This window comes from Osmia bicornis, chromosome 16 (assembly GCF_907164935.1).
Source record: "Osmia bicornis bicornis chromosome 16, iOsmBic2.1, whole genome shotgun sequence".
NCBI classification, from domain to species: Eukaryota; Metazoa; Arthropoda; class Insecta; order Hymenoptera; family Megachilidae; genus Osmia; species Osmia bicornis.
Window position 1 is genome coordinate 7,435,595 of NC_060231.1, and position 21,045 is coordinate 7,456,639.

At 37.2% G+C, this 21,045-nt stretch overlaps 2 protein-coding genes across 5 annotated transcripts in view; one reads left to right on the top strand and one right to left on the bottom strand.

The window, feature by feature from the left end:
- Positions 1-15,401, bottom strand: part of LOC114872277 (CCR4-NOT transcription complex subunit 6-like) — a 233,498-nt gene extending 218,097 nt beyond the window's left edge. The window contains exons 1-3 of one of the 4 annotated variants that reach the window (XM_029179332.2): positions 15,276-15,400; positions 14,287-14,620; positions 14,013-14,188 (exon numbers count right to left, since the gene is read on the bottom strand). In XM_029179332.2, coding sequence (XP_029035165.1) covers positions 14,013-14,188; positions 14,287-14,612 — 502 coding nt within the window. In that variant the 5' untranslated portion in view covers positions 14,613-14,620; positions 15,276-15,400. Of the gene's footprint in view, positions 1-14,012; positions 14,189-14,286; positions 14,621-15,233 lie in introns of those variants that run through there. The other 3 variants (XM_029179331.2, XM_029179333.2, XM_029179336.2) reach the window with 3 other exon arrangements.
- Positions 15,402-15,555: 154 nt separating this feature from the next.
- LOC114872228 lies at positions 15,556-20,558 on the top strand. The gene is made up of 6 exons (XM_046289170.1): positions 15,556-15,933; positions 16,019-16,737; positions 16,879-17,851; positions 17,928-18,136; positions 18,204-18,332; positions 18,404-20,558. The coding sequence occupies exons 1-6, from the start codon at positions 15,912-15,914 to the stop codon at positions 20,486-20,488; spliced, it is 4,137 nt and encodes a 1,378-aa protein (XP_046145126.1). The 5' UTR covers positions 15,556-15,911; the 3' UTR covers positions 20,489-20,558.
- Positions 20,559-21,045: the final 487 nt, after the last annotated feature.

Here is a 21,045-nt window from a genome sequence, read left to right on the forward strand (position 1 = left end):
TGCCTTTCCATATCGGGCTTGCACTTTATGCACGGAGACTCCTTTCCCTCTCTCGCTGCATTATCAGCCCTTATTTATTTTATCTTATGGAAAGACAACACTATATACGCGGGATCGAATTGAAACTTTCGAAGATGTTAGGCGAACATTTCATTTCGTGTGGAAAAGCGTCATCTCTGCCAGGTACTGTACCACTCGTTTGATTAAACAATCGTACCTTACGAAACGCGGTAGAAACGATCGATATGCATCGTCCAGCACTTTCAGCTTCGATGTTCGATTAATCATAGCAAAGTGCTAAACACAGGAGGACAGAGAGAAGCAATCAAACGACAGGGATCGTATCGGAGGGATAGGGTAGATAAAGAGGCAAAGACGCGTACAGAGGAATAGGAGATTTGGCATTCTATCCAGACGGTTCAACGGCCAGACCAGTGCATACCATGCTGAATAACTCCTTTGAAAATGCCGTGGCCGGATATCGATGACCACCGGTCTGCGTACTGGCACGTGCCTCGAAATCATCCTCTAAATACCGTCCTTCTGGAAATGCGGCGTTAAGCCAGCCTAGGCCTCGCATCCGCGCCGAATATTCCATCAGGCACGTGCACGTGCTCCCGAAACCACCTCGTTAATGGATTGCGAAACGAATACCTTGAATTTCTTTTATTTTTCAGCCGCTTCTGCTTTGCCTTTGGCCGTTGAAAAAAAAAATTCCGTCAGCTTCCATTAATTTTCGGCTGAATACTTTTCAGTTTCAAATTGCAACGTATTGTATCATTGCCTCTTACACGACTCATTAATAATCTGAATTAACGTTGCGTCGCTTGAATGGATGTTTAACTAATTGCCGGCATCAATTAGTGGGATATGGAGGCAATAATTTATGGAACATTTATTTCCCGTGATATGGTACCCGAAAATTTGGGGACCCAACCCTCGGGTAATCTTTTATCCTGGGAATCCTGAGTTTCCTTTTTCCAGAAATCATAGGTGAAAAAACTTAGAAGAAGACGAGCTAAGTCACGTCCCGCGCGAGGACGCAGTGGACAATGCATTTAGCATAATAGAGTTGGGTGCTGGGTGCGGGTACCTTTTTTTCCCAGGACGACGCGGACTGTCAGGAGAAATCGTCGGTGTCCGGTGAAAATCGTGCATGTCCTAGCAAAACGGTGTTGTACAGGGTGATACGGCCGATTCCCGGTGAAACTGCGAGCCATAAAACCAACGCGAGAGCCGTGGTACACCGGCCCCCGTGAGGTCGAAGAGGCCGTGCATATACAAACACCAGACGTACGTGCTCGGATTCGAGTATACCCTACGTTTGTTTGTCCTGCAACCTTGGCATTGGTGGATACCAAGCAAGGATAAGCTCAGTCGCCAGTAAAAATGTCTAGCATTCGGTTCCTTGCGAAAGAAACTTTTTTTAAAGAACACCCTAAAAGTATCACCCTGTATCTGAATCTCTGCAAGTTCAGAGAGCTATGGATTCAACCCTGATTCTCGAAAACAATAAGGGGTAGATCTACTTGGAATATTACATACTTGGGTGCCGATCGATAATACATTAATTAATATTCCCGTTCGTAGAACAGTGAGAAACCATTGGTGTTAATTATTGGAAATTTGTAGAACACTTATTTCTGGGAAACGTTTAACCACGTTCTAACAATATTTAACGAGAAAATATTAACCACTGAAACGGAATGTTCCCTACTATGCACATTTAGCTACGTGAAATCTTTGCAATATGTAATTCAATAAAATTCAGACTGCTCGCTGTTTCTGAACAAGCTATGCATGATGAAGAAAATGAATTCGAAATTTACTGATTATTACCCCATAAAACCATAAGGTATTCCATTAGAGTTCTAAGATTCTATGTTTATATATAATTATGCATATGCACTTCCGCCCAGGAGTCATAAAATACCAACTAAACTTTCATGGACTTAAGGAAAATTGTTGGAATTAAAAGAAAACACTACTCTCACATATGTTATACAATTAATTATGCATATAATAAATATGCGAAGTAATTTATTACAGATCTTATCAAAATCATTAGCGATAATTAAAGTCTCTTTTCATTTACATATCTGCAGTGTATCTTAAAGGGTTGAGCCACCATGAAGGCTTTAGAAAGATTCTCTTAAGAAATATGCAAATTACAAAATATATTTTTAAGAAAACTTTTATCAGCAACTTCCAGTTTAAACACGAAAAAAGGAATAAAACGACAGTGCAGGAATTTACGTAGCAGAGCCCTGGGTGCATGTTTCAAAAATTGCAACTGTGATTTGAAATAAAAAATCCAAGTCCATGTAATTTAAATAATTTGAGCAGTAGGATATATTTTAAAATAGAAAATTTAACTTTCATATGTTAGAACTGTATATCTATGGTATGTGTAATAGGAAAGTCATATCCGTGACATCATGCGAAATCAAAAGCATGCTATATAATTTCAATATAAAGGGGAAAGTCACCAGCCCGAATATGTCACAAGTACACCCGTGTAACGTCCATAAAAGTGGCCGAACGCTATTTCATTTCCGGTTAACTCGTCACACGATTCCTTTCATTACAATCGAATTGCTGCTATGAATATAAAAAAGAAAGAGATTGTATCCTGGCACTTTCATATTTTTCCAAAGAACACTGCATTAAACATGTTAATTAACGCTTAATTATATTAATCCTTTCAGTCATAATTCTTAAGGGATTCACAAATACAAATATCACGTTAAAAAAGTAAAACTGATTTAAATTGACTAACTGATTTAAAATTTAAAATAAAAATAAAAATAAATTCAGTGAATGAAATGTCAAGGAAGAATTTAGCAATTCCATAGAAAACATTTGCATATGATTTCTTCAAACTTTCTAATCAAACGTCGATCGATGTCTCAATCCTTGCCTAAGCGTGCCTATCGCCAGTTATTTTGCAATTTTATGAAATTAAGGAACCTTTGGCATGCAACGCGCGATCACGGTCCTGCCTTTGGTTCGTTCAAAATTACCTAACGATAAAACTAATTAATGCAAAAATTTCTTGAGATTAATTTGCGCAGAACAACCTGGGATACCTAGTAATTTAAATTGATACAGCCCAAGTGCCATTTTATTATATTGCATAGAATAGATGGGAATCGAGAAAATAAGACGAAAAAATGAAATACTGGATATTAGAGCAACGAACGTGTAATATCACGTGCTTGGTCGTCCGTGAAATCGAGTATCCGAAATTTTCCGCAGGAAGTCATCTAGGAACGTCCACGCCGCGGCGTTGGACATTCTGTGCAGATGCTTCTTCGAGTAGCTGACTAAGCGGTTCGAAACGATCGCTGGGTCATTCGTTTTTGATTCTACAGAGCTTACTCGTTGTGTCAAGTGGTCATCCTGCTGGCAGTTAGATACTTTAAAGGAGGCAAGAAAAACTTTATAACCCTTTAATTTTCAAAGCAGAGATTAAAAAGATAATCCGGTCTTAATAAGAGTTTCTGTGATTTACCTCGTTAAAAATACTTGAAATTACGAATAATAAGTATAATAATATATTATTAAAAATAAAAATTTTCAATATTTTCAGCTATCGCGTAGTTTGATAGGCAGACAGATAAAGATTGAATAATTTTTCAATGGTATTCGAAGAATGTCTTAGCATTTTGTCTACCGGTGGTACGCAGCCTTTATTTTGCCGTGGTGCACGCGTGCTGAGCGCAGCTTGCACGCATGCATATTGCAAGGCTGACTCGGCTGGTGTCATGCACGCAGAAGACGTGCTGGCATTTGGCATTGCGCCGCATATTATCCAAGGATGCACGAAATGCCTTGCCATTTGCACACGGGACACGCTCGTTCGACGTTGTTGTTGTTCCATTGCTGGTTCCACGTCGCGGCTACACGCTTGAAAAGGGTTTCTGACGCGACAAGCACGAATCCTTTTGTTTCTCTCCTACCAGATGAGACAAATAGCGCGTTTTTCGAATAACACTGTTATTTTCTACCAAATTCCCCGAAACTCTCGAGCACCGGCTGGAATATTCAAACTGCCGTCTAACTGTTCTGTCTCTCGTTTCGACGTTGCGGTTTTCGTTTTACCGTCTTGTTTAAGCAGAAACTGTTTCGTGTTAACCGGCAAAACGATACTTTTTGCGGCGAGCAGGAAATATTTTAGAAAGCAAAATTACAGATTCGCGATTAAATTGAATATTTCCACACAAATTCAATTATTTACAAATTTTTTCAAGGTATAGACTCGTATTGAGTCAGATAATGATAGGAAACATCGGGTAGTGTCTCATCAAGTTCGAGGCTCAAATTGACCCCGAGCCAAATTTTCAGGTACCACCCTGCGAACTCTATTACGAGAAATAATTGATTCTATTTAGAGCACTATTAACCTACTCCTATTATCAATTACCGCCGCGACACCGAAAGCTTAATCACGTTATAAATCGGAGCAAATCCATGCCTATAGAAACGGGTAGTCTTGTTCTTAAACCGATCAATCATTGAACGACGTAACAATGAACACCTACTATGCATCTTCGAGGATCAATGCGCATACACACGCTGTATTCATGAACCGGCATTAACCGTTAAAACGCGATCCATGAAATTGATTTCAGCAGTGAAATGAAAGGCCAGTTGTTCCGTGGAATATTGTCAACGTTATTCGATGTACAGAGTTATCCAAAATCAGTGACGCGATTATTTCAGATTTTTCGAGTGTTCGTGATGCGACAGGGTCATTCTGACCCCTAAAAATTGTATACTAAATATGTATGTTTAAATGAACATATACACATAAAAATAGTATACATGCGAATATACGATGTAGACTGGGTTAAAATGACCCTCTATTCAGCGTGCAGGAGTTAAAGGACGAAATATGAAAATGAATTATTTTTAATTTATTCCTTGAAAGCTTACTCACCGCGTAGATCCCTCTTAGAAGTACGAATCCAGACGTTAATAACTTGGATCTAAGAAGCTTACCTAAAACAAGATAGAAACAATACACTGAACGCTACTAATCCCCAAGAACATTTACAAGTAATTACTAACATGAAGTAGGTACATGTATTCAGCTAGATCGAGCAGCTGCAAGGTACTTATGTATATACTTCAGAACTAATTATTTCACTATGGTATTACAGAGACTATGACTCTTCAATAATTTATCATACGAAGAGCAGTGACTAGTTTATTTTCATTAAATAGATCCTATTCTACATAATTATAAAAAGAAAAATTGCTTAGCCACTTTATAAAAAATATCTTTATATAAATAATCAATGATGAAGTGTTTCATTATCTCTTTTTAGGCAACATTCTTGAATTTTTTCTATTTTAATTTATATTTCCTAGAATCAACGCATCTGTTACATCTACAATCCCACAGTTTCTAAAAATTCTGACCAGCGTATCCTTCACCTTTACACTTTCACATACAAGCTTTAAATTTATTCCTCAGATAGGAGGAAAAAATTTAAATCAGTGTCCCTCATTTCTAGGGAGACGTTACGACGAACAAGAAATTAAATGTTCCATCGAGAATGGCACCTTGCCATCAGGAGAAATAATATGAAAAATTTCCATTGTATTTCCATTCATTAATATGGATGAGAATGGAATGGTAATGTTTAACCAGTAGCGACAGCCTGATAGACGAATTAACGATGCGTTGGAACAAAACGTATCATCTGCATGCTGATTAGGGTCAGACATCTGCGACCCACGACCTTTCTACCGAAACGTATGTATTAAGTACCTTTGGAACTTCGTTCAGTTTTTCCCACACTGCCATTTCAGTTTTTCATGTGCAAATCAATTATTAGTAATGGAAAATTTAATTAGTGTCAAAAACCTATAATTACTACTTTTGCTATTATCTTTTTGTAAACAAGTACACTTTATAGAGAAATGGAAAAAAAAATCAATGTCATTACTTTTCTGACAAATCATCTAATCCTCCAAGAGACTAAGTTAACTCTTTGAGTCATCACTGAAAAGAGAAGTGTACGGTATCTGGTGCAAAGGGTCGTGCGAAACGGGTCGAAAAAAGGGAAACGACGTCTGTAAACTCTGGCAAGATAACGTTCCATAGCTTTTAACCCCTGCTTTCTATCGGTGTGCCACGAACCCGAAATCCTACCGGACATAACGGTACCAGTGAACCCTCGACGTAGATAATTAATTGATGGCAATAAAGCGTTGCTACGATTCTATGTTCCATTCGACTTACTGGTACCTGGTGCTCATTAGACAAATACGAATAAATGCTTACCTACTTGCGAAACGTTCGTCTGGTGTATTACAAAAGATCAAATGTACGGCGTTCATTTGTTGCAGATACCGTTGCCAGGAAACGCCGGAAGACAAATCATGGAAACATTAGAGAAATGTGTCACGGAATTACACACGCGTTAAACAGTATTTCTGTATACATCGGCCCTGAAATATGAGTATTGAAACGGTACTCTGAGGATCTTGACCCTATCCTTCGCGTATGATACCAAGGAAACAGCGTATAATAAAATGTGTATGCTGAATTTTTATGGTAAACAATAATTCTGCAAACAAAGCATTTACGTAATATTAATTAAATGACGTAAGGTCGAAATACTAATGAAAGCCATACAACGTGTATTCACTCGTCAATAGTTTCCGTAATTAGAAATGACGTACATTCGAGTTATATCAGCAAGACAGGTGAAAAATTTCCTAAGGACTTTCGTCGCTGTCATTTCCAGATGACAGAAAGTTACGTAGAGCGCGGATATTAATTTTCCTGGCAATCGTTGGGGAAGAGTTCGAAGAAGAATAGCAGCCTAGAAGCTGGTAAGTTAATTAGTTCGCGTGTACTTAATAGCCTTGGCGATCCTTTTGTCGTGAAAATAATAGCTTCCCTATAATGTTGCTAAACGTGAATTCACTTTAACAATGAAACAATATTTGGAATTAAATTTTTGGAGGGTTTGCTACAAAATTATACATCATTAAATTAAATTGTAAACAAATTTCACCACCTCAACGTAAGTTACATCAAATAACAATGATACTATTTTTGAGACAACATTTGTTCACTTAATTTTCTTCACTCAACTCTATAATAAATAATCCAGCAGAATTACACCGGAGTTCCAGAGCATACGAAATGCATCATTTCCAAGGTTGGAATATCCATCGCAATAAATAATTCAGACGAAACGGGAGCTGCGGCCAACAGAACGGCAAAGGCATGAAAATCTCGAGGGGCAAAAGGAAGAGGAAGCTTCCAGCGACATTTTCGTCCGTTTCCCTACCCTTTCTCGCTTTTCACCTCGAAGGGCCGGGTTGGTAAAGAGGCGAGACCTGTAACAAGCACAAAACAGCCGGAACGGGCCGAGTGGGTCTCCGGGAGCATTCGTTCAAAAGGAAGCACATTTATTTCAGCAACGGTGCCTGCATCTTGTAATAGGCTAGCCTATTGTGCCTCGCCTGAATAATGCAGCCAGCCTTCCCTATAGGTAGCTGCATTCTCTATTTTTCTCTACCAAACGCGACTGTTTGACGACGTCCTTGAGAATATGCTGTCAGGGAAGCTGTTGCCACAGGAATTACGAAATTCGTACGATAGGTCGATTGCTTAAATTTTCATTTGCAGAAAAATATTTTCGTTTAACTTTTCATTCTTTCATTATTAATCTGACCCCCGTGCAAAGCGAGCCCTGGGGCTACAACCCTACTTAGATCCCTCTTTAATCCGGCACTGAAGTAACCCCTTTTCTTTATATACAATTTTTCTGAGACACTCCATCATTCATCTTGCGCAGAGCGAATTATCTACACAGAGCAACGGGAATATCCGATAGACACATCTGCCTCTTTCACCTAACTCAACCTACTCAATAAACAGATAAAAGGTAGGAAATGGAGGTCAAATCGCGGGAAGAGAGGATAAAAATGTATATAGAAGGGAAATCTGCGAAGCGAGCGTAGAATATAGCAGATACACATAGAAATCTTCGACTCGATAATATCGCGGTTAGTGGAACGATCACGGGAGAAAGTTACCTTCTCATTTCCCGTCCCGTCCCTTATTGACCCATTCCTTTCCTACCCGCTAAGAAATTTCCGTTCTCGTCGCCGCGTGTCCTCCTTTTACGATTCACACCGCTTTGAAACGCTCCGATTCCAGCTTAATTCGAGTCATTTTAACAGCTAGCCGAGACACAGCTATTACAATCTTCCGGTTCCTTCTATTTAGAAATCAGGAATCGAAAATTACGGTCGGACAATTCCTGTGAATTGACTATAGCAAGCTGATACACAACGATTGTAAAGGAAACTATATGTAATTATCGAGAAGATTATTTTCAGTTACAACGTGATTGGGAAACGTGCCGTGGAAGTACTCTTAAGGGAGCAACGTGTTTTAAGACTTAATTGCGCGCACGTCCTATCCCCTTCCGAACTTCGCTACGATGTAATCTAAATTGAACAAGGTCTCGACGGATCGATAAGACATTGTCTTTGCAAGAAAGCAAGGAGGCGAAACACGAACGAGTGGAAAACTGAAATTATCTTAACAAGTGCTATCAAGATTCGAAGGGAGGAGTTGTCTAAATCGTACTACTTAAGACATTTTATTATTTGGCACACCAATTTGTTCGTAAATTAGTATTGGATTTTGTAACAGCATGTAATTCTTGAAAAATAATATATTCGTGTCGTCGTCACATTTCTGAGAAAATCATATTCTGGAATCCGGAGAGGAAGATAGAAGAGCGGAGCAGAGGTTGCATCGCCATGAATCTTCGCGAGGTCCTAATTGGAAAAGTCCACGGTGAGATATCGAATCGAATGATCGAGATTTCCGAGCACGTAGCGCGTTTGTTTCCATGGGGAAAAATTATCCTTCCGTCGGTGAACGTGGTGTCTCGACGCAGGTGTCTACGCCACGTGCCGCGATTCGTATTCAGCGTCGCGAAAAAAGGAAAAAAGAAAAAAAAAACGAGGAAAAAAGGAACAATGCGTCGGCTTTCACTCTCCCTCCGTTTTGCACTCGCCTCCTCTGCTGCAGCTTTTTCTATGCTCGACGAGAAATCGGAATCCAATCCCGCCGGGATGAGTTTTCTTTCACAAACGGAAAGCGTCGCGAAGAATAAAGCATCTTACAAATAACTTTGACTTCTGATGCTCTTCTTTCTTACTACCATCGCGTTACGCTTCGATCGTTCCTTCTCGATGAACAGAATTATGATTTTCAGATTGACTAGTTATTTCCTTCCTCCTTTTCCGCTTCAAATTAGAGAAAGTATTTATTGGTACGGCTTGGAACTGGAATTGACTTTGTTCTACTTAGAGATTTCTGCTGTGTTAGCGGTAAATTCAGAGAAGAATCGAGAGCAGATCTATAGAGGGCCACATTAATAATTGAATCGTACAAATCACCTAAACCCTTCAAACGATGAAGCACAAAATCTTATTACCATTGCTATTATCAATGTCAATTGCACGAACACGTAAACGTTTAAACTTTAGCGACTGTAAAGCTGAAAGTTAGTACGAGCAACTGAAAATGACCCAACCAATTTAGGAAAGTTGGGGCCAAGTTGGCTGACACTAAAGAGGTCAAGTAATCGGTTGAAACACGGAAAAGCATTGCCAGCACGCTTTCGCATCGATACCGAGCAAAGAGAATGGAAAGTTTTTGCCGAGCTGCTCTACATCGCACACTCCTTCCACCTCTTTCCTCTAGACATTAGCCTAAACGAACAAGCCAGACAAGATAACCTCGACGTTTTTGCCTCAAGTTTCTTCTAGCGGGTTCGCTTCTCGTACACCTCTTTTTTACCTTCTTACACATTCAACCTGCCTTTTATCATAACTCCTCCACTGGCTTTTGTGTAATGGAATTATTCGCACGAAAATTAGAGATTAAATAATTACATACTGTACTGAACGTTCGAGCTGTTCTCTACAGGATTAATTTAAGGAGAAAAAGTACTATAAAGGTAGCTAAAATTCAATTTTTATGTGCTCTGTACAGTCGCGTGCATAGATGCTCTTCCGCAGTTAAGAGAAAGCGTAGAAGATCCCCCACCACGCGCTCCACTCGGCACTACTCGGCACTACTCGGCTCGCGTCGGTGCTTTAGCCACGCCTCTTCCCTTCCTTTTTACAGAGGAAAGCCATCTATGCACGCAAGTGTACGTATACCAGATTTTTCCTCACGTATATCTTGGAGGCAATAAATATTGATATTGGCAAACTGTTATTTGTACCAAACATGAAACACGAGCAATTAATTTTTTTAAAACACAAATGTTGTATTATTCAATGGTGGTCGTATGGACTTCATAAATATCTTGGAGGCAATAAATATCGTTATTGGCAAAATGTTGCCCCAATATTCAAACATGAAAACCACCAATGTTGTAGATTTTTCTTTTTCATTTTGAAAAATGGATTTAAAACAGGTCAGCCGGGAAGAGGCATTGCCTTAAAATAATTCCAATTCAGCAATGGGTAGCAGAATATCGACTTGAACCCTGGTGCAGACTTATTGTCAGAAGCAATGCTGTGCAACGATTGAGAATTTCGAGAGCGATTTGCTAGCATCTCGGCAACCGCAGACAATCTGGACGATTGTCAAAGATCGCCGAGGAGAAATTCGAGCAACCGTGCCGGAAGAATCGAAGCTGAAACGCTGGCAACGCGGGGGAAAGAAATCGAAGAGACGTTTTCGGGGAGCGTATAAGCGAAATGTAAGCGAAAATACAGGAGGAAGAGAAAGCTGGGAAAGAATGACTTCTGTGGCGACGTTCGAGTGACGGGCTGCGTCCAAAGTTTTCGCGGAATAATGGCACCGCGAGCGGAAACGAGCGTTCTAGTACGCGTTCCAACAAGCGGAAAGATTTCGAGAACAGTTTGTGACAAACAAGCGGCTTGGCGTGAGAATGCAGACGATGGAAACGAGGGAATAGAACGAATCTGACTGGTTTTAATAAATCATTCAAGTGTAAATTAATGGAGTCCATCAAATATTAATGAAACTTTTCTCTCGCAAGAAAAGTTTAACGATTCAAATAAAAAAATATATACAGTAAGTTTCAATCAAAAAAAAAAATATATTAACACGTTGCATACGAATGACGAGATATTTCATTCCTACATTATGTTACGGGAATTATTGATTCGGGTCACGAAAAACGAAGATACGCTCGTAAAAAAGGAACGGATGGAGAGAAACACAAAGCTATCGATGAGATACACGTTAGCCTCGTAAAACGCGACGCGAAATTACCGATAAATTTTTAGGAAAGGCATGCAATCGGAAATCTATCGTGATTGATAACACCGCTCCCATTTGTTATCTCGATTTTGTCAGCTGCTGAGAAAAAAAAAAGCTCTGTCGCGTTACTTTTCGGAGGATGTCCGAACGATTTATAAAAGCGATACATCAGCCGCATATTTGACAGAAAAAGCCTCGTGCAGTGCTAAACTCGATGGCGAGACTTTCGAAAAAATAAAAGTCAAAATTTATTGTTATAACTATTCTCTTTTTCTAGTGTTTGTGTGAATCACGCTATCGCTCAAAGTCTTAGAAGAGTTGTTAGATAAAAGGTTCTGAAATGTCATATATTAATAAGTACATTCATCTAATAGTTTTATTTTATAAAATGATGCTGTCTTAAGAAGAAAGTTAATACTAATTAGAAAGCTAATAGTAACACGATATAGACAACTCTCTTCCACCTTCTAATTATAACTAATCTTATTTCTTTCCTCTATAAACAGTATAATTTGAAACTTCTCAAATACGGCTTTGAAGTCTGACGCCAAGGAATTAAGCAGCAAGGAATAAAACTAGGAAAGATCGTAAGACAGGAAATTAGTACTTAAACAAAGAAAGTACTTTGGGTGGCATGGGTCAGGTGTTCGTAGAAAGCGAACCATGTACTTGGAACTGGAGAACGAGAATGAGAACGTGAACTATTACGGCCACAACCGACAGACACGCTTTCGATGACCCGAATCGTTTCCGTGACTGCTCCAAAAAGTTGAAATAATTCTTTCAACTTTTCTGATCACTGCCTTTAAAGGTAATACCTAATTGGTAAAACTGGAATTGATAAAAATTTGAAAAATTCAAGTTACTAAACACGCAACTAATTAAAACGAACAAGAACCCTAATACTTTTAAACAACAGTGCGCGATGCTCCTCCGCTTGTTTTCTTCCTCGTCAATTTTCTACCCGGAAGCGAGCGTACACTTTCGAAACGTCGTTCGATTTCGCATCTGCGGCGAGAAGAGAAAAATAAAAAAATAAAAGAGTGCAAGAAGGAGGATGTTAACGGGGTCGGAGGAAAGCAGCGAAACGAATTCGTAACGCGTCCGATCGCGATTCACGGCTCGTACATGCTCGCTGAATAGTACCATACACGCCGAATAACGAATGAATCATATAAGCTGCTGCCACGAAACACCATGTGTATACACAACAGCCGGAGCAAGAACCACGGTTCACTTTCTCCTTTCAGACTCGTCCTCAATTACACGCAGCCCAGACCGAGGCCCCTGTAATTACACGACTGAGCTGGCACTGGCCAACCTAGTGAATCGCGTATAATTTCATTTCTTTTCCTTTTTTTTCTCTTTTTTCTCTCCTCGGGGAGACTCGATGACACGCGAGACCGTGTTTTCTTTCTCCCGGCAATACTGAAAGCAGCATTTTCTTATTTATTTCTGAACGGCGTTTCTCTGCTTTCTATTTATCCCACTCTGAACACCAAGACATTCTATTAACCCTTTTGCACTTCAACATACTATCTAGCAATAATATGGAGAGAGTGCCAATTTTCATTTAGTACACTCCCCTATTCGAGGGTTCAACATTTTTTCTTTCTTTTTCAAAATAAATACTGGGATATCTCTACTTAAATACTTCAAATCTCAAATGAAATTTCCAGATACAATTCATGTGGAAAAGAAATGGCAAGGAAATGGAAGTCAGTGCCCTTCCAGTCGAGCGTTCATCGCTCGTTTTGATCCAAGATGCAAAGAACAACCCTGGTCGTAAAAGAAAGACAAGTGGAGGAAGGTGGAGGACGACGATGACGAGGGAATATCCTGTGGAAGAGGAGGAAATGATTGGCACAATACCGTGGTGGCGAACAGTAAAAGTCGGAGAACAATGGATAAACGGAATGGTACAGCCAAGACCTTTCAGGCAATCGGGCAACTGGCAAAAATCTTGGAATACAATGGATAGAAGAGTACGCCTTCCCTTCTGGCCCTCTTTACAATTCCCCTACTCCTTAACAATGTAACCACCCGTACATCTAACGCGCCTGCGCCCAGGCACACCCACTTGACCCCGAAGTTAAAAGAAATTAAATTATGTAGGCTCTAATGTGCTCTCCAAGACACTAAACGGTCTCGGCTAGCCCGGCCTACTTGTCCGAACCCCCATCGACGCTGGCAATCCTTTTTTACGACCTTTAACCCCTTCGTCTTTTGTAAGCTGGTCACGAATCGATTGTCCAAACTTGATAAATTATTTCTTCATCGCTCGTTTCAACTTTTCAAGTACGTACGTACAGGGTGATAGGGGGAAACGGGTGGCGAAAATTTGGGATTCTATTCCTGAGAATGGAAGGGCACGCGAGGGTTCATTTCTACTTTCTATTTTAAATTATGAGTTTGATTGGGTGGGTCTTAAATTTCATTTTTTTAAATACTGAGGTATCGAAGCAACTGATAAATGAACTTTTAGTGAAACTAGAAATAGTGGGACGGAAATGGTTTAGATTCGTATCCATCAAGATTTTGGAGAAAGTGGGGAGAAAGTAAACACGTCCCGCCATCTAGTGGCGGGCTCTTCAAACATAACGCTCAATATCGATCGACGATAACTTTATCATGTTATCATTTCTGGCAGTTATGATAAGCCAGTAACACAGAGATAAACTGACGTGTTTTAAAAGAAATTTTAACATCAAACTGTTGTACTTACCTTGTAAGTTGTCCAGCATATAAGACAGCAGCTTGTGGGTTCCAGATGGTTCTCCGTACAATGCCATAACTTCTTTGCTGAGTGGATTTCCCTGAAGTCCAAGCACTTGTAACTGGAACAACTTTCCTAGTTCATATGGTAACACACGGAGGTAATTTTGGTTCAACAATAATTCTCTGAAATAAGAATAATAACTTATTAATCATTCATTATTTACATGTGTAATCATTATTTTATGATGTTTATATAAAAATATAAAATATATAAGACATACCTAAGGTAGATGAGGTCTCCCAGTTCAGCTGGTAAACTACGTAATTTATTGCTACTGAGATCTAAAGCACGTAAGTTGACTAAACGACCAATCTCAGATGGTATCCTTTGCAAACTGTTATCATTGAGATACAAGGCTGTCAAATGCGTCAACTGCCATAAATTTGGGCTTAAATTTCTTATGCTGCCTGTTATCTCCAACTCCGGCCAATAAGATTTCTTCCCAGAGTTTGCATCCTCTGTGGACATGAAAGTATGAGCACGACGAGGGAGTATGGGTAGGACTTGGTTGGAGTTTTCATATTTGTCCTTATGATTGCGGGACATCTTAAATCCTAGAAAAAATAAACATATGTTAGAATGAAATATGCTTTACTTTGAATCATCAATAATAAAAACAAAGATTTAAATACATATGTATAGAATATAACAATTTCAGTTTAATGAAAACTTAAAAGTAAATAACCTTCTTTAACATTTTTTTGTGTTTACAACGTTATTATAAGAACAATAAATTACTTGAGTAAAAAGCTAGAGAATTATGTATCTAAATTACACTGTACAGACACTATGTTAAAATAAAAAAAATATGTTTTTATGTTAAATAAATTGTAAAATATTTCACGTTTACAGTTAAGAACATAATACTGTTAAAAAGTAAATTATTTTGATATGCAAAGTTTAGTAATTCTATGAAAGTATACTTATAACCTATGAAGTAAAAATGTACATTACTGAATTGCTTAAGATTCGAAAGTTAACCTTATTACTTCTCATGAACGTACTGGTCGAAAAACATGTGAGAGATGTTAATACAATTTTTAAACAATACTCCGGAATGTAATTTATTTTTTTAACGAGAACGATCTTGCATCTCTACACAGTTCATATGTTCCGCACAAATCTCATGTTAGAAAACATTTTTCTTCGTCCGGGTAATTTTCCTACCTTTCAAACAGAATACGAAACCCGAAGGAAACTGTTACGCACCTTCATCTACCTCTTAGCACACACAAAACACACGATGAGTTGATACTGAATGAAAATTTACGCGTAAACAAAACTACCTTGACAAACACAATTCCTCCATTTATCAACTGCACTGATCGCAAACTATAAATGATTCTGATTGGTCGCGTTACTGCCGAATCTTCCCGAAGCAGCCGACGCAAGTAAGTGATCGCCTCCTAGCAAGATTATTCCGAAATAGGGAATATTTAGGGATTTTCGATGATACTTTACTTGTCACATGAAGTATTATCCGCTTTTCTTAACAAAAGCTGCTACTTTCATTCTTTTTAACAACATTGGTTAGAAATAATGCTATACTATTTTTATACAAAATAGTTGTTTGAGTACAATATAAATAAGTAGTAATATTGAGGCATGTAGTGTGAGTAGCATTCTCCTACTAGCTGGATAATTTTCGCTTTATTTCTAGTTTCATTACTTAAATGTTACTAGATCAATTTGTACGTGGGCACATGTGTTTTTCTTAAGAATGTACGATTTCCTTGTTGAGGAGCATTGATATTTCTGTTTTATATGTATCCGTCGTACAGATTTGAAGACGTACTATTATTTAATATAAAATATTAATACGTTGCAGACATATATAAAATAAGAATGGATCATAATCTATTTCGGGGTGAGATTATTCTCCGATATAAACTTCGGTCTTGCGTAACAATATCAAACAATGTATTCTTAATAAATCGATTTAAACATTGCAGATTATTGTAAAGCTGAAAACAGCGACGACGAAGAAGCGAATTTTGATCTGCAATCTCGATTGTATGCTGAAATTTATTATGGTCCAAGGGATATAGAAAGTATGGATGTAAAACCAGTCATTAAATCCGAAACCGTTAGTACCGATAATGAAGCGTTACAAAGAAAAGAAAGTATTATTACAACACCCAAACGCAATGACAATACGAAAAAGGACAACTATGATACAAATCACAGACATTCAGAGAATAGTTCAACAATAATTGATAATAAATCAAATATTAAAGCTACTGTTAATCCAAGTCAAACTGAACCAGTGTATGGTGGCACAGACAGCCAAAATAATTTAAGTGTATCTTCTATAAAAACATTGGAGCATTCTATAGGAAATATTGGGTCTCTAAAAAATGATGCAGATTCAATGATGTGTCATAATGTGAAGAATGCAAAAACTAGTTTAGACCACCAGAATGTAAAAACAGAAAGAAATGTTGCAGAACCAGAAGTAGAAACAGAAAGCAAAGAACAATTATCCTTGAAGCTTTTAAATCCTGAAACACCTGTCCAATCTTCTTGCAATGAAGAAAAGAAAGAAGTAACGTGCACCGAAAGAAATTCAAATGAAAATAGTGACAATATTTTAACAAAATATGAATTTGCAAAATTGATCATTAATAAACTCTATCTTAGAAAATATGTAGATTTAGAGGAAAAGTTACAAGTAATAGAAAAGGAAAAAGAAATGGAAAAGGAGAAAGATAAAGAAAGAGAAAAAGAAGAGTGCTTAAAACAAGCAGAACTTAAAGAAAGAGAGGAAGCAGAACTTAAAGAAAGAGAGCAAGCAGAACTTAAAGAAAGAGAGGAAGCAGAACTTAAAGAAAGAGAGGAAGCAGAACTTAAAGAAAGAGAGGAAGCAGAACTTAAAGAAAGTGAAGAAAAAAGAAAACAGCAACAAACTAGGAACAGTACCAATGTTGTAGATGAAGCAGATACAGACACTAGATATAAAGTACAGACTAAAAATGAAAAATCCCAAAAAACACCTGATTGTTGTGAAGAAATCGTTTTATTGTCAGAAACAGATAGTAATTCTGAAGATTCCATTTTAGAAGTACCTATTCCACCAAAGCCTCTACCCCCTGTTATAAATTTAAATGACTCTGATGAAAGTTCTGATTCATCAAGTGATAGCGATAGTAATGTTGACCCATTTATTGTAGAACATAAAAATGATACATCAAAGATTACAGATGATAAGCATAAAAGTGACAAATCTTCAGTTACAAATACAGTGACCGAAGACATAATGCTAAATTGCACAGAAGTTCAGAAATGTGCTTCAAGTATAGAAGAAATAAGAGAAGCAAGTAAAAGTGTTCAGTCACAGCCGATCTCTAATCAAACTCAATTAGGTATATTATATTACCCTTTCAGCGATGACGAAAACACGCAAGACATTCATTTACCATCGATATCTACTGCCAATAGTAATGTTGTGTATGAAAGAGATAAAGATGAATCGATCAATTTTGCGGAAGATGTACCTTTAACGAATTTCCTTAATGAATCACCTAAGGAATCAACTTCAAATAAGAGAAGGCGCGATGAAACTGATAATGAAACTGGTAATAATGCGGAACAAAATGAAAACACAGGTAACGAAAGTAAGCGTACTAAACTAAGCCCCGAGAAACCTCCTAATAACGATAAAAATAAAAAGCAAACATGGGAAGAATATTTCTTCGCTCCCCTGTCTGACAATCTTAAAGCCTTTTATAACGAATCTCGAGGGCAAGAGAATTTCGATATCAGAGAAATACAAAATAAAATGTCAAGTAAGTCGGTAAAAATTATATTATACTTTGATTATTAATTTTTTTTTTTATATTAAATATTTTAAATAAACTGTAGGAGACCCAAGACTTTGGACTATTTTAGATGAAGACCTGATACCTGACCTTGCGAGACAACAAAGATATTGGAATTCAAAATGTAATTACTGTCAGTTCGAAGGACATAGAAGACGCAACTGTCCAGAACTCACTAAACCTCCGCGATGTCATATGTGTGGTAGTGAAGGACACACAGAATCTCGATGCCCTGAAAAAATGTGCCTCACGGTTCGAATATGTTTGGTAAAAAATATATTACATTATAATTCTGATATAATATGTTCATTCTTTACAGTGCGGTAAAAAGCAAGGAACATTTAGAAAAACTTGTGAGTCATGTCGCACATTATATTGTAATATGTGTAATGCTGTAGGACACAAATCAACAGAATGTCCTGATCTCTGGAGAAGATTTCATCAGACTGTAAGTTTGTTAGTAATTTTGTTTTATTAATATAAACAATTGAAATGACAATTTATATTGTTATTTTTCAGACACAAAACTGTGACATAGAGATCCCAGAAAGTATATCCGACGTTATGAAACCCCCTGATTTACTCTACTGTTGTAATTGTACAAAACGCGGTCATGATTCTTCGACCTGTAACGAATATAGATGGTCGCAGCATTTTCCAACACCGGCGTATGTATCGAATTATGTAGATGGACCGAAATGTGAAAATCCTCCACCTGCTGTAAGCAGTAAGAGTGAAGATGTCATTCCGCTGGCAGCGAAAAATAAGAAACATAAGTTTATGTCATTTCTTCAAGGTCAAGAAAACCTTGATGGTTGTTTTGTTGTGTATTCGTATGGAGCTTTCTATATAAAAGAACCAAAGGGCGAAGAGGTTAAGAGAAATCTTGTGGGCGATCAAATTCATGCTTCTCAGTTGACAAACTTCTTAAAGGGTCGTATTGTTCCAACATTTTTGGACCAAATAAAAAAAATAATGAAATTTGAAATCAAAATATATTACGATTCACAAAGGTCACTAATGATAAGGATTCGATCTATGGCTAATGTTGCTCCAAATCTTTGTGACATCTTTGTGTTTTGGCTTAAACTTTCTGATGAAGATAAACATCTGATGATATTTACAGATTTTCCGTATAGTAAAAGGAAGATGGCGAAATTCTTAAAAACAAAATTGGATGCAATAAGAAAAGATATAGACCATCCCGGCAATCTTCATCAGCAAATAAAAGAACTTAAAGAAGAGATACCTAATGTACGGGATCCTAGAGAAAGGGCTTCAATGTCGAAACAACTAATGTCTCTTCAGGAAAAATTTACCAGAGCGTTTCATTCTATGCCTAAGCAGAGTGCAGAGGTAAAGAGATTGAGAAAATGTATTAAATATTTAAATACTAGTGTACAGCATCAGGTTGAAATGTCGCTGTATTTTAATATTATGTACGTTTATAATAAAATATTTCTACCACGTACATTAACGAGCGCTGAATTAAATCGTTTTCTTAAAAAATATCAAAGATCAGTAAACACACAAATCAGACATAATCAAAAGTACATGGAAAAAAAAAATGAAGAATGTAAAAAGCAGAAGAAACAAAAACCTAACCCTTATGAATCATTTGTACAAAAAATAATAAATACCAATGAATCGAAAGGTAAAGCAAATACATGCAATATTACCGATACTCCACCAAAACCTAGCGCTTATCAAACATTTGTACAAGAAATAAGAAATTACAATGAATTGAAAGGTAAAACAAACGCATGCAATACTAATGATGCTGCACAATCAACAAAATCATCTGTGAAACATAATAAACAAACTTCAACTGTTATTTCTACTACTGTTGAACATCCTGTGATGACTAATACTGTTCAGTATGACAACGTTACAGAGGGTAGTACAGGGAACGCTCGCGTGGAAAATATTAATATGGAAACTAATATTAACGAATCTAGTACAGTTTATCCTATAGAAAGAATATCGTTACCACGCGACCATGTGCGGAGAAAAGATAGCGAAGTGATAGATACTGTAAAGAACTACAGTACTACTCCATCTTCGAAGCCTAGACCTATGGTAACAAGATCCATGTCAAAAGATACGGTTGTTCGACCTAATTTAATAACTGTACCGATTGAAACCACAGGGAGTCTTGTGAAGCACTCAAAGAAAAAACATTCTGAAATAGAACCACCACAAAATAGTGCCGAAAAATCATCAGAACAAACAAGCGACAGTAGCAAAGTAATGGATACATCTTATTCAGAACAAGATGATGCAGCTAATTCTGATGGAAATGCTACAAAAAAGAAAAAATCGAAAAAATCGAAAAAAGCAAAAACAGACCTTGATGATAGTTTGCAAGTTACAGAAGATCAAGCGACAAATTCTGATGGAAATATAGTGAATAAAGCTCAAACCGTTATAGACGAAGCTCTTGCATTTAGTTTGCCGCATATGAATAAAGCTGCGGAAGAAGTTCAGAAAAGGATAAGTAACAACAATCTTAAGCAAGAGCACATTAATGTGTTGCAAAGACTAATAAACTTAGAGAAAGAACACCAACAATATGTGAGTTCTTTTTGTAATTATTTACAGTGAACGTTAAAGCTTTTATTATATTCTAATTTCAAATGTAATACCGAATTATTAAAGCTTTTAATATTTTCAACCTACTCTGATTTTCTCTGCTGTTCCTATACATATTTAGAATAAAAATAAGCAGTCAATTTCGGACAAAATTATATACATAATGAGATGAATGCATGTTACATCATCCGCCTAATTAGAAAACTTTTTAATTCTAAAACTTCAAGCATTACAGGGAGACGCCAAATCATGTGTTTTGTAACAATACACAACTATGATGTGATAGTTATGTTTGCATTTAAGTTATATCAGTACTGTTATATCCTAAGTTCATATATTATAGGTTGTAAGATAGAAATAAGCATACAATGTATGCAATATTGTATAATATGCTTCACAAATGAATTAAAATTTAATCATTATTGATATTCAACATTTACTCTTTACTGCAATGATTAATTTCTGTTAAACATAACTACAAAAATTGAAAGAGCATTTTATTGGAAATATAAAATTTTATAATACACAAATTTTCTTTATGTGTATTTTTTTGTAAATAAAACAGGTTT

Bases quoted from the DNA above. Each gene is read 5' to 3' on its own strand.
- LOC114872228 (XM_046289170.1), top strand. From the start codon at position 15,912: ATGGATCATAATCTATTTCGGG. The intron at 15,934-16,018 runs GTGAGATTATTC...TAAACATTGCAG, and splicing joins GGATCATAATCTATTTCGGG to ATTATTGTAAAGCTGAAAAC. The intron at 16,738-16,878 runs GTAATAGAAAAG...AAAGAAAGAGAG, and splicing joins ATTTAGAGGAAAAGTTACAA to GAAGCAGAACTTAAAGAAAG.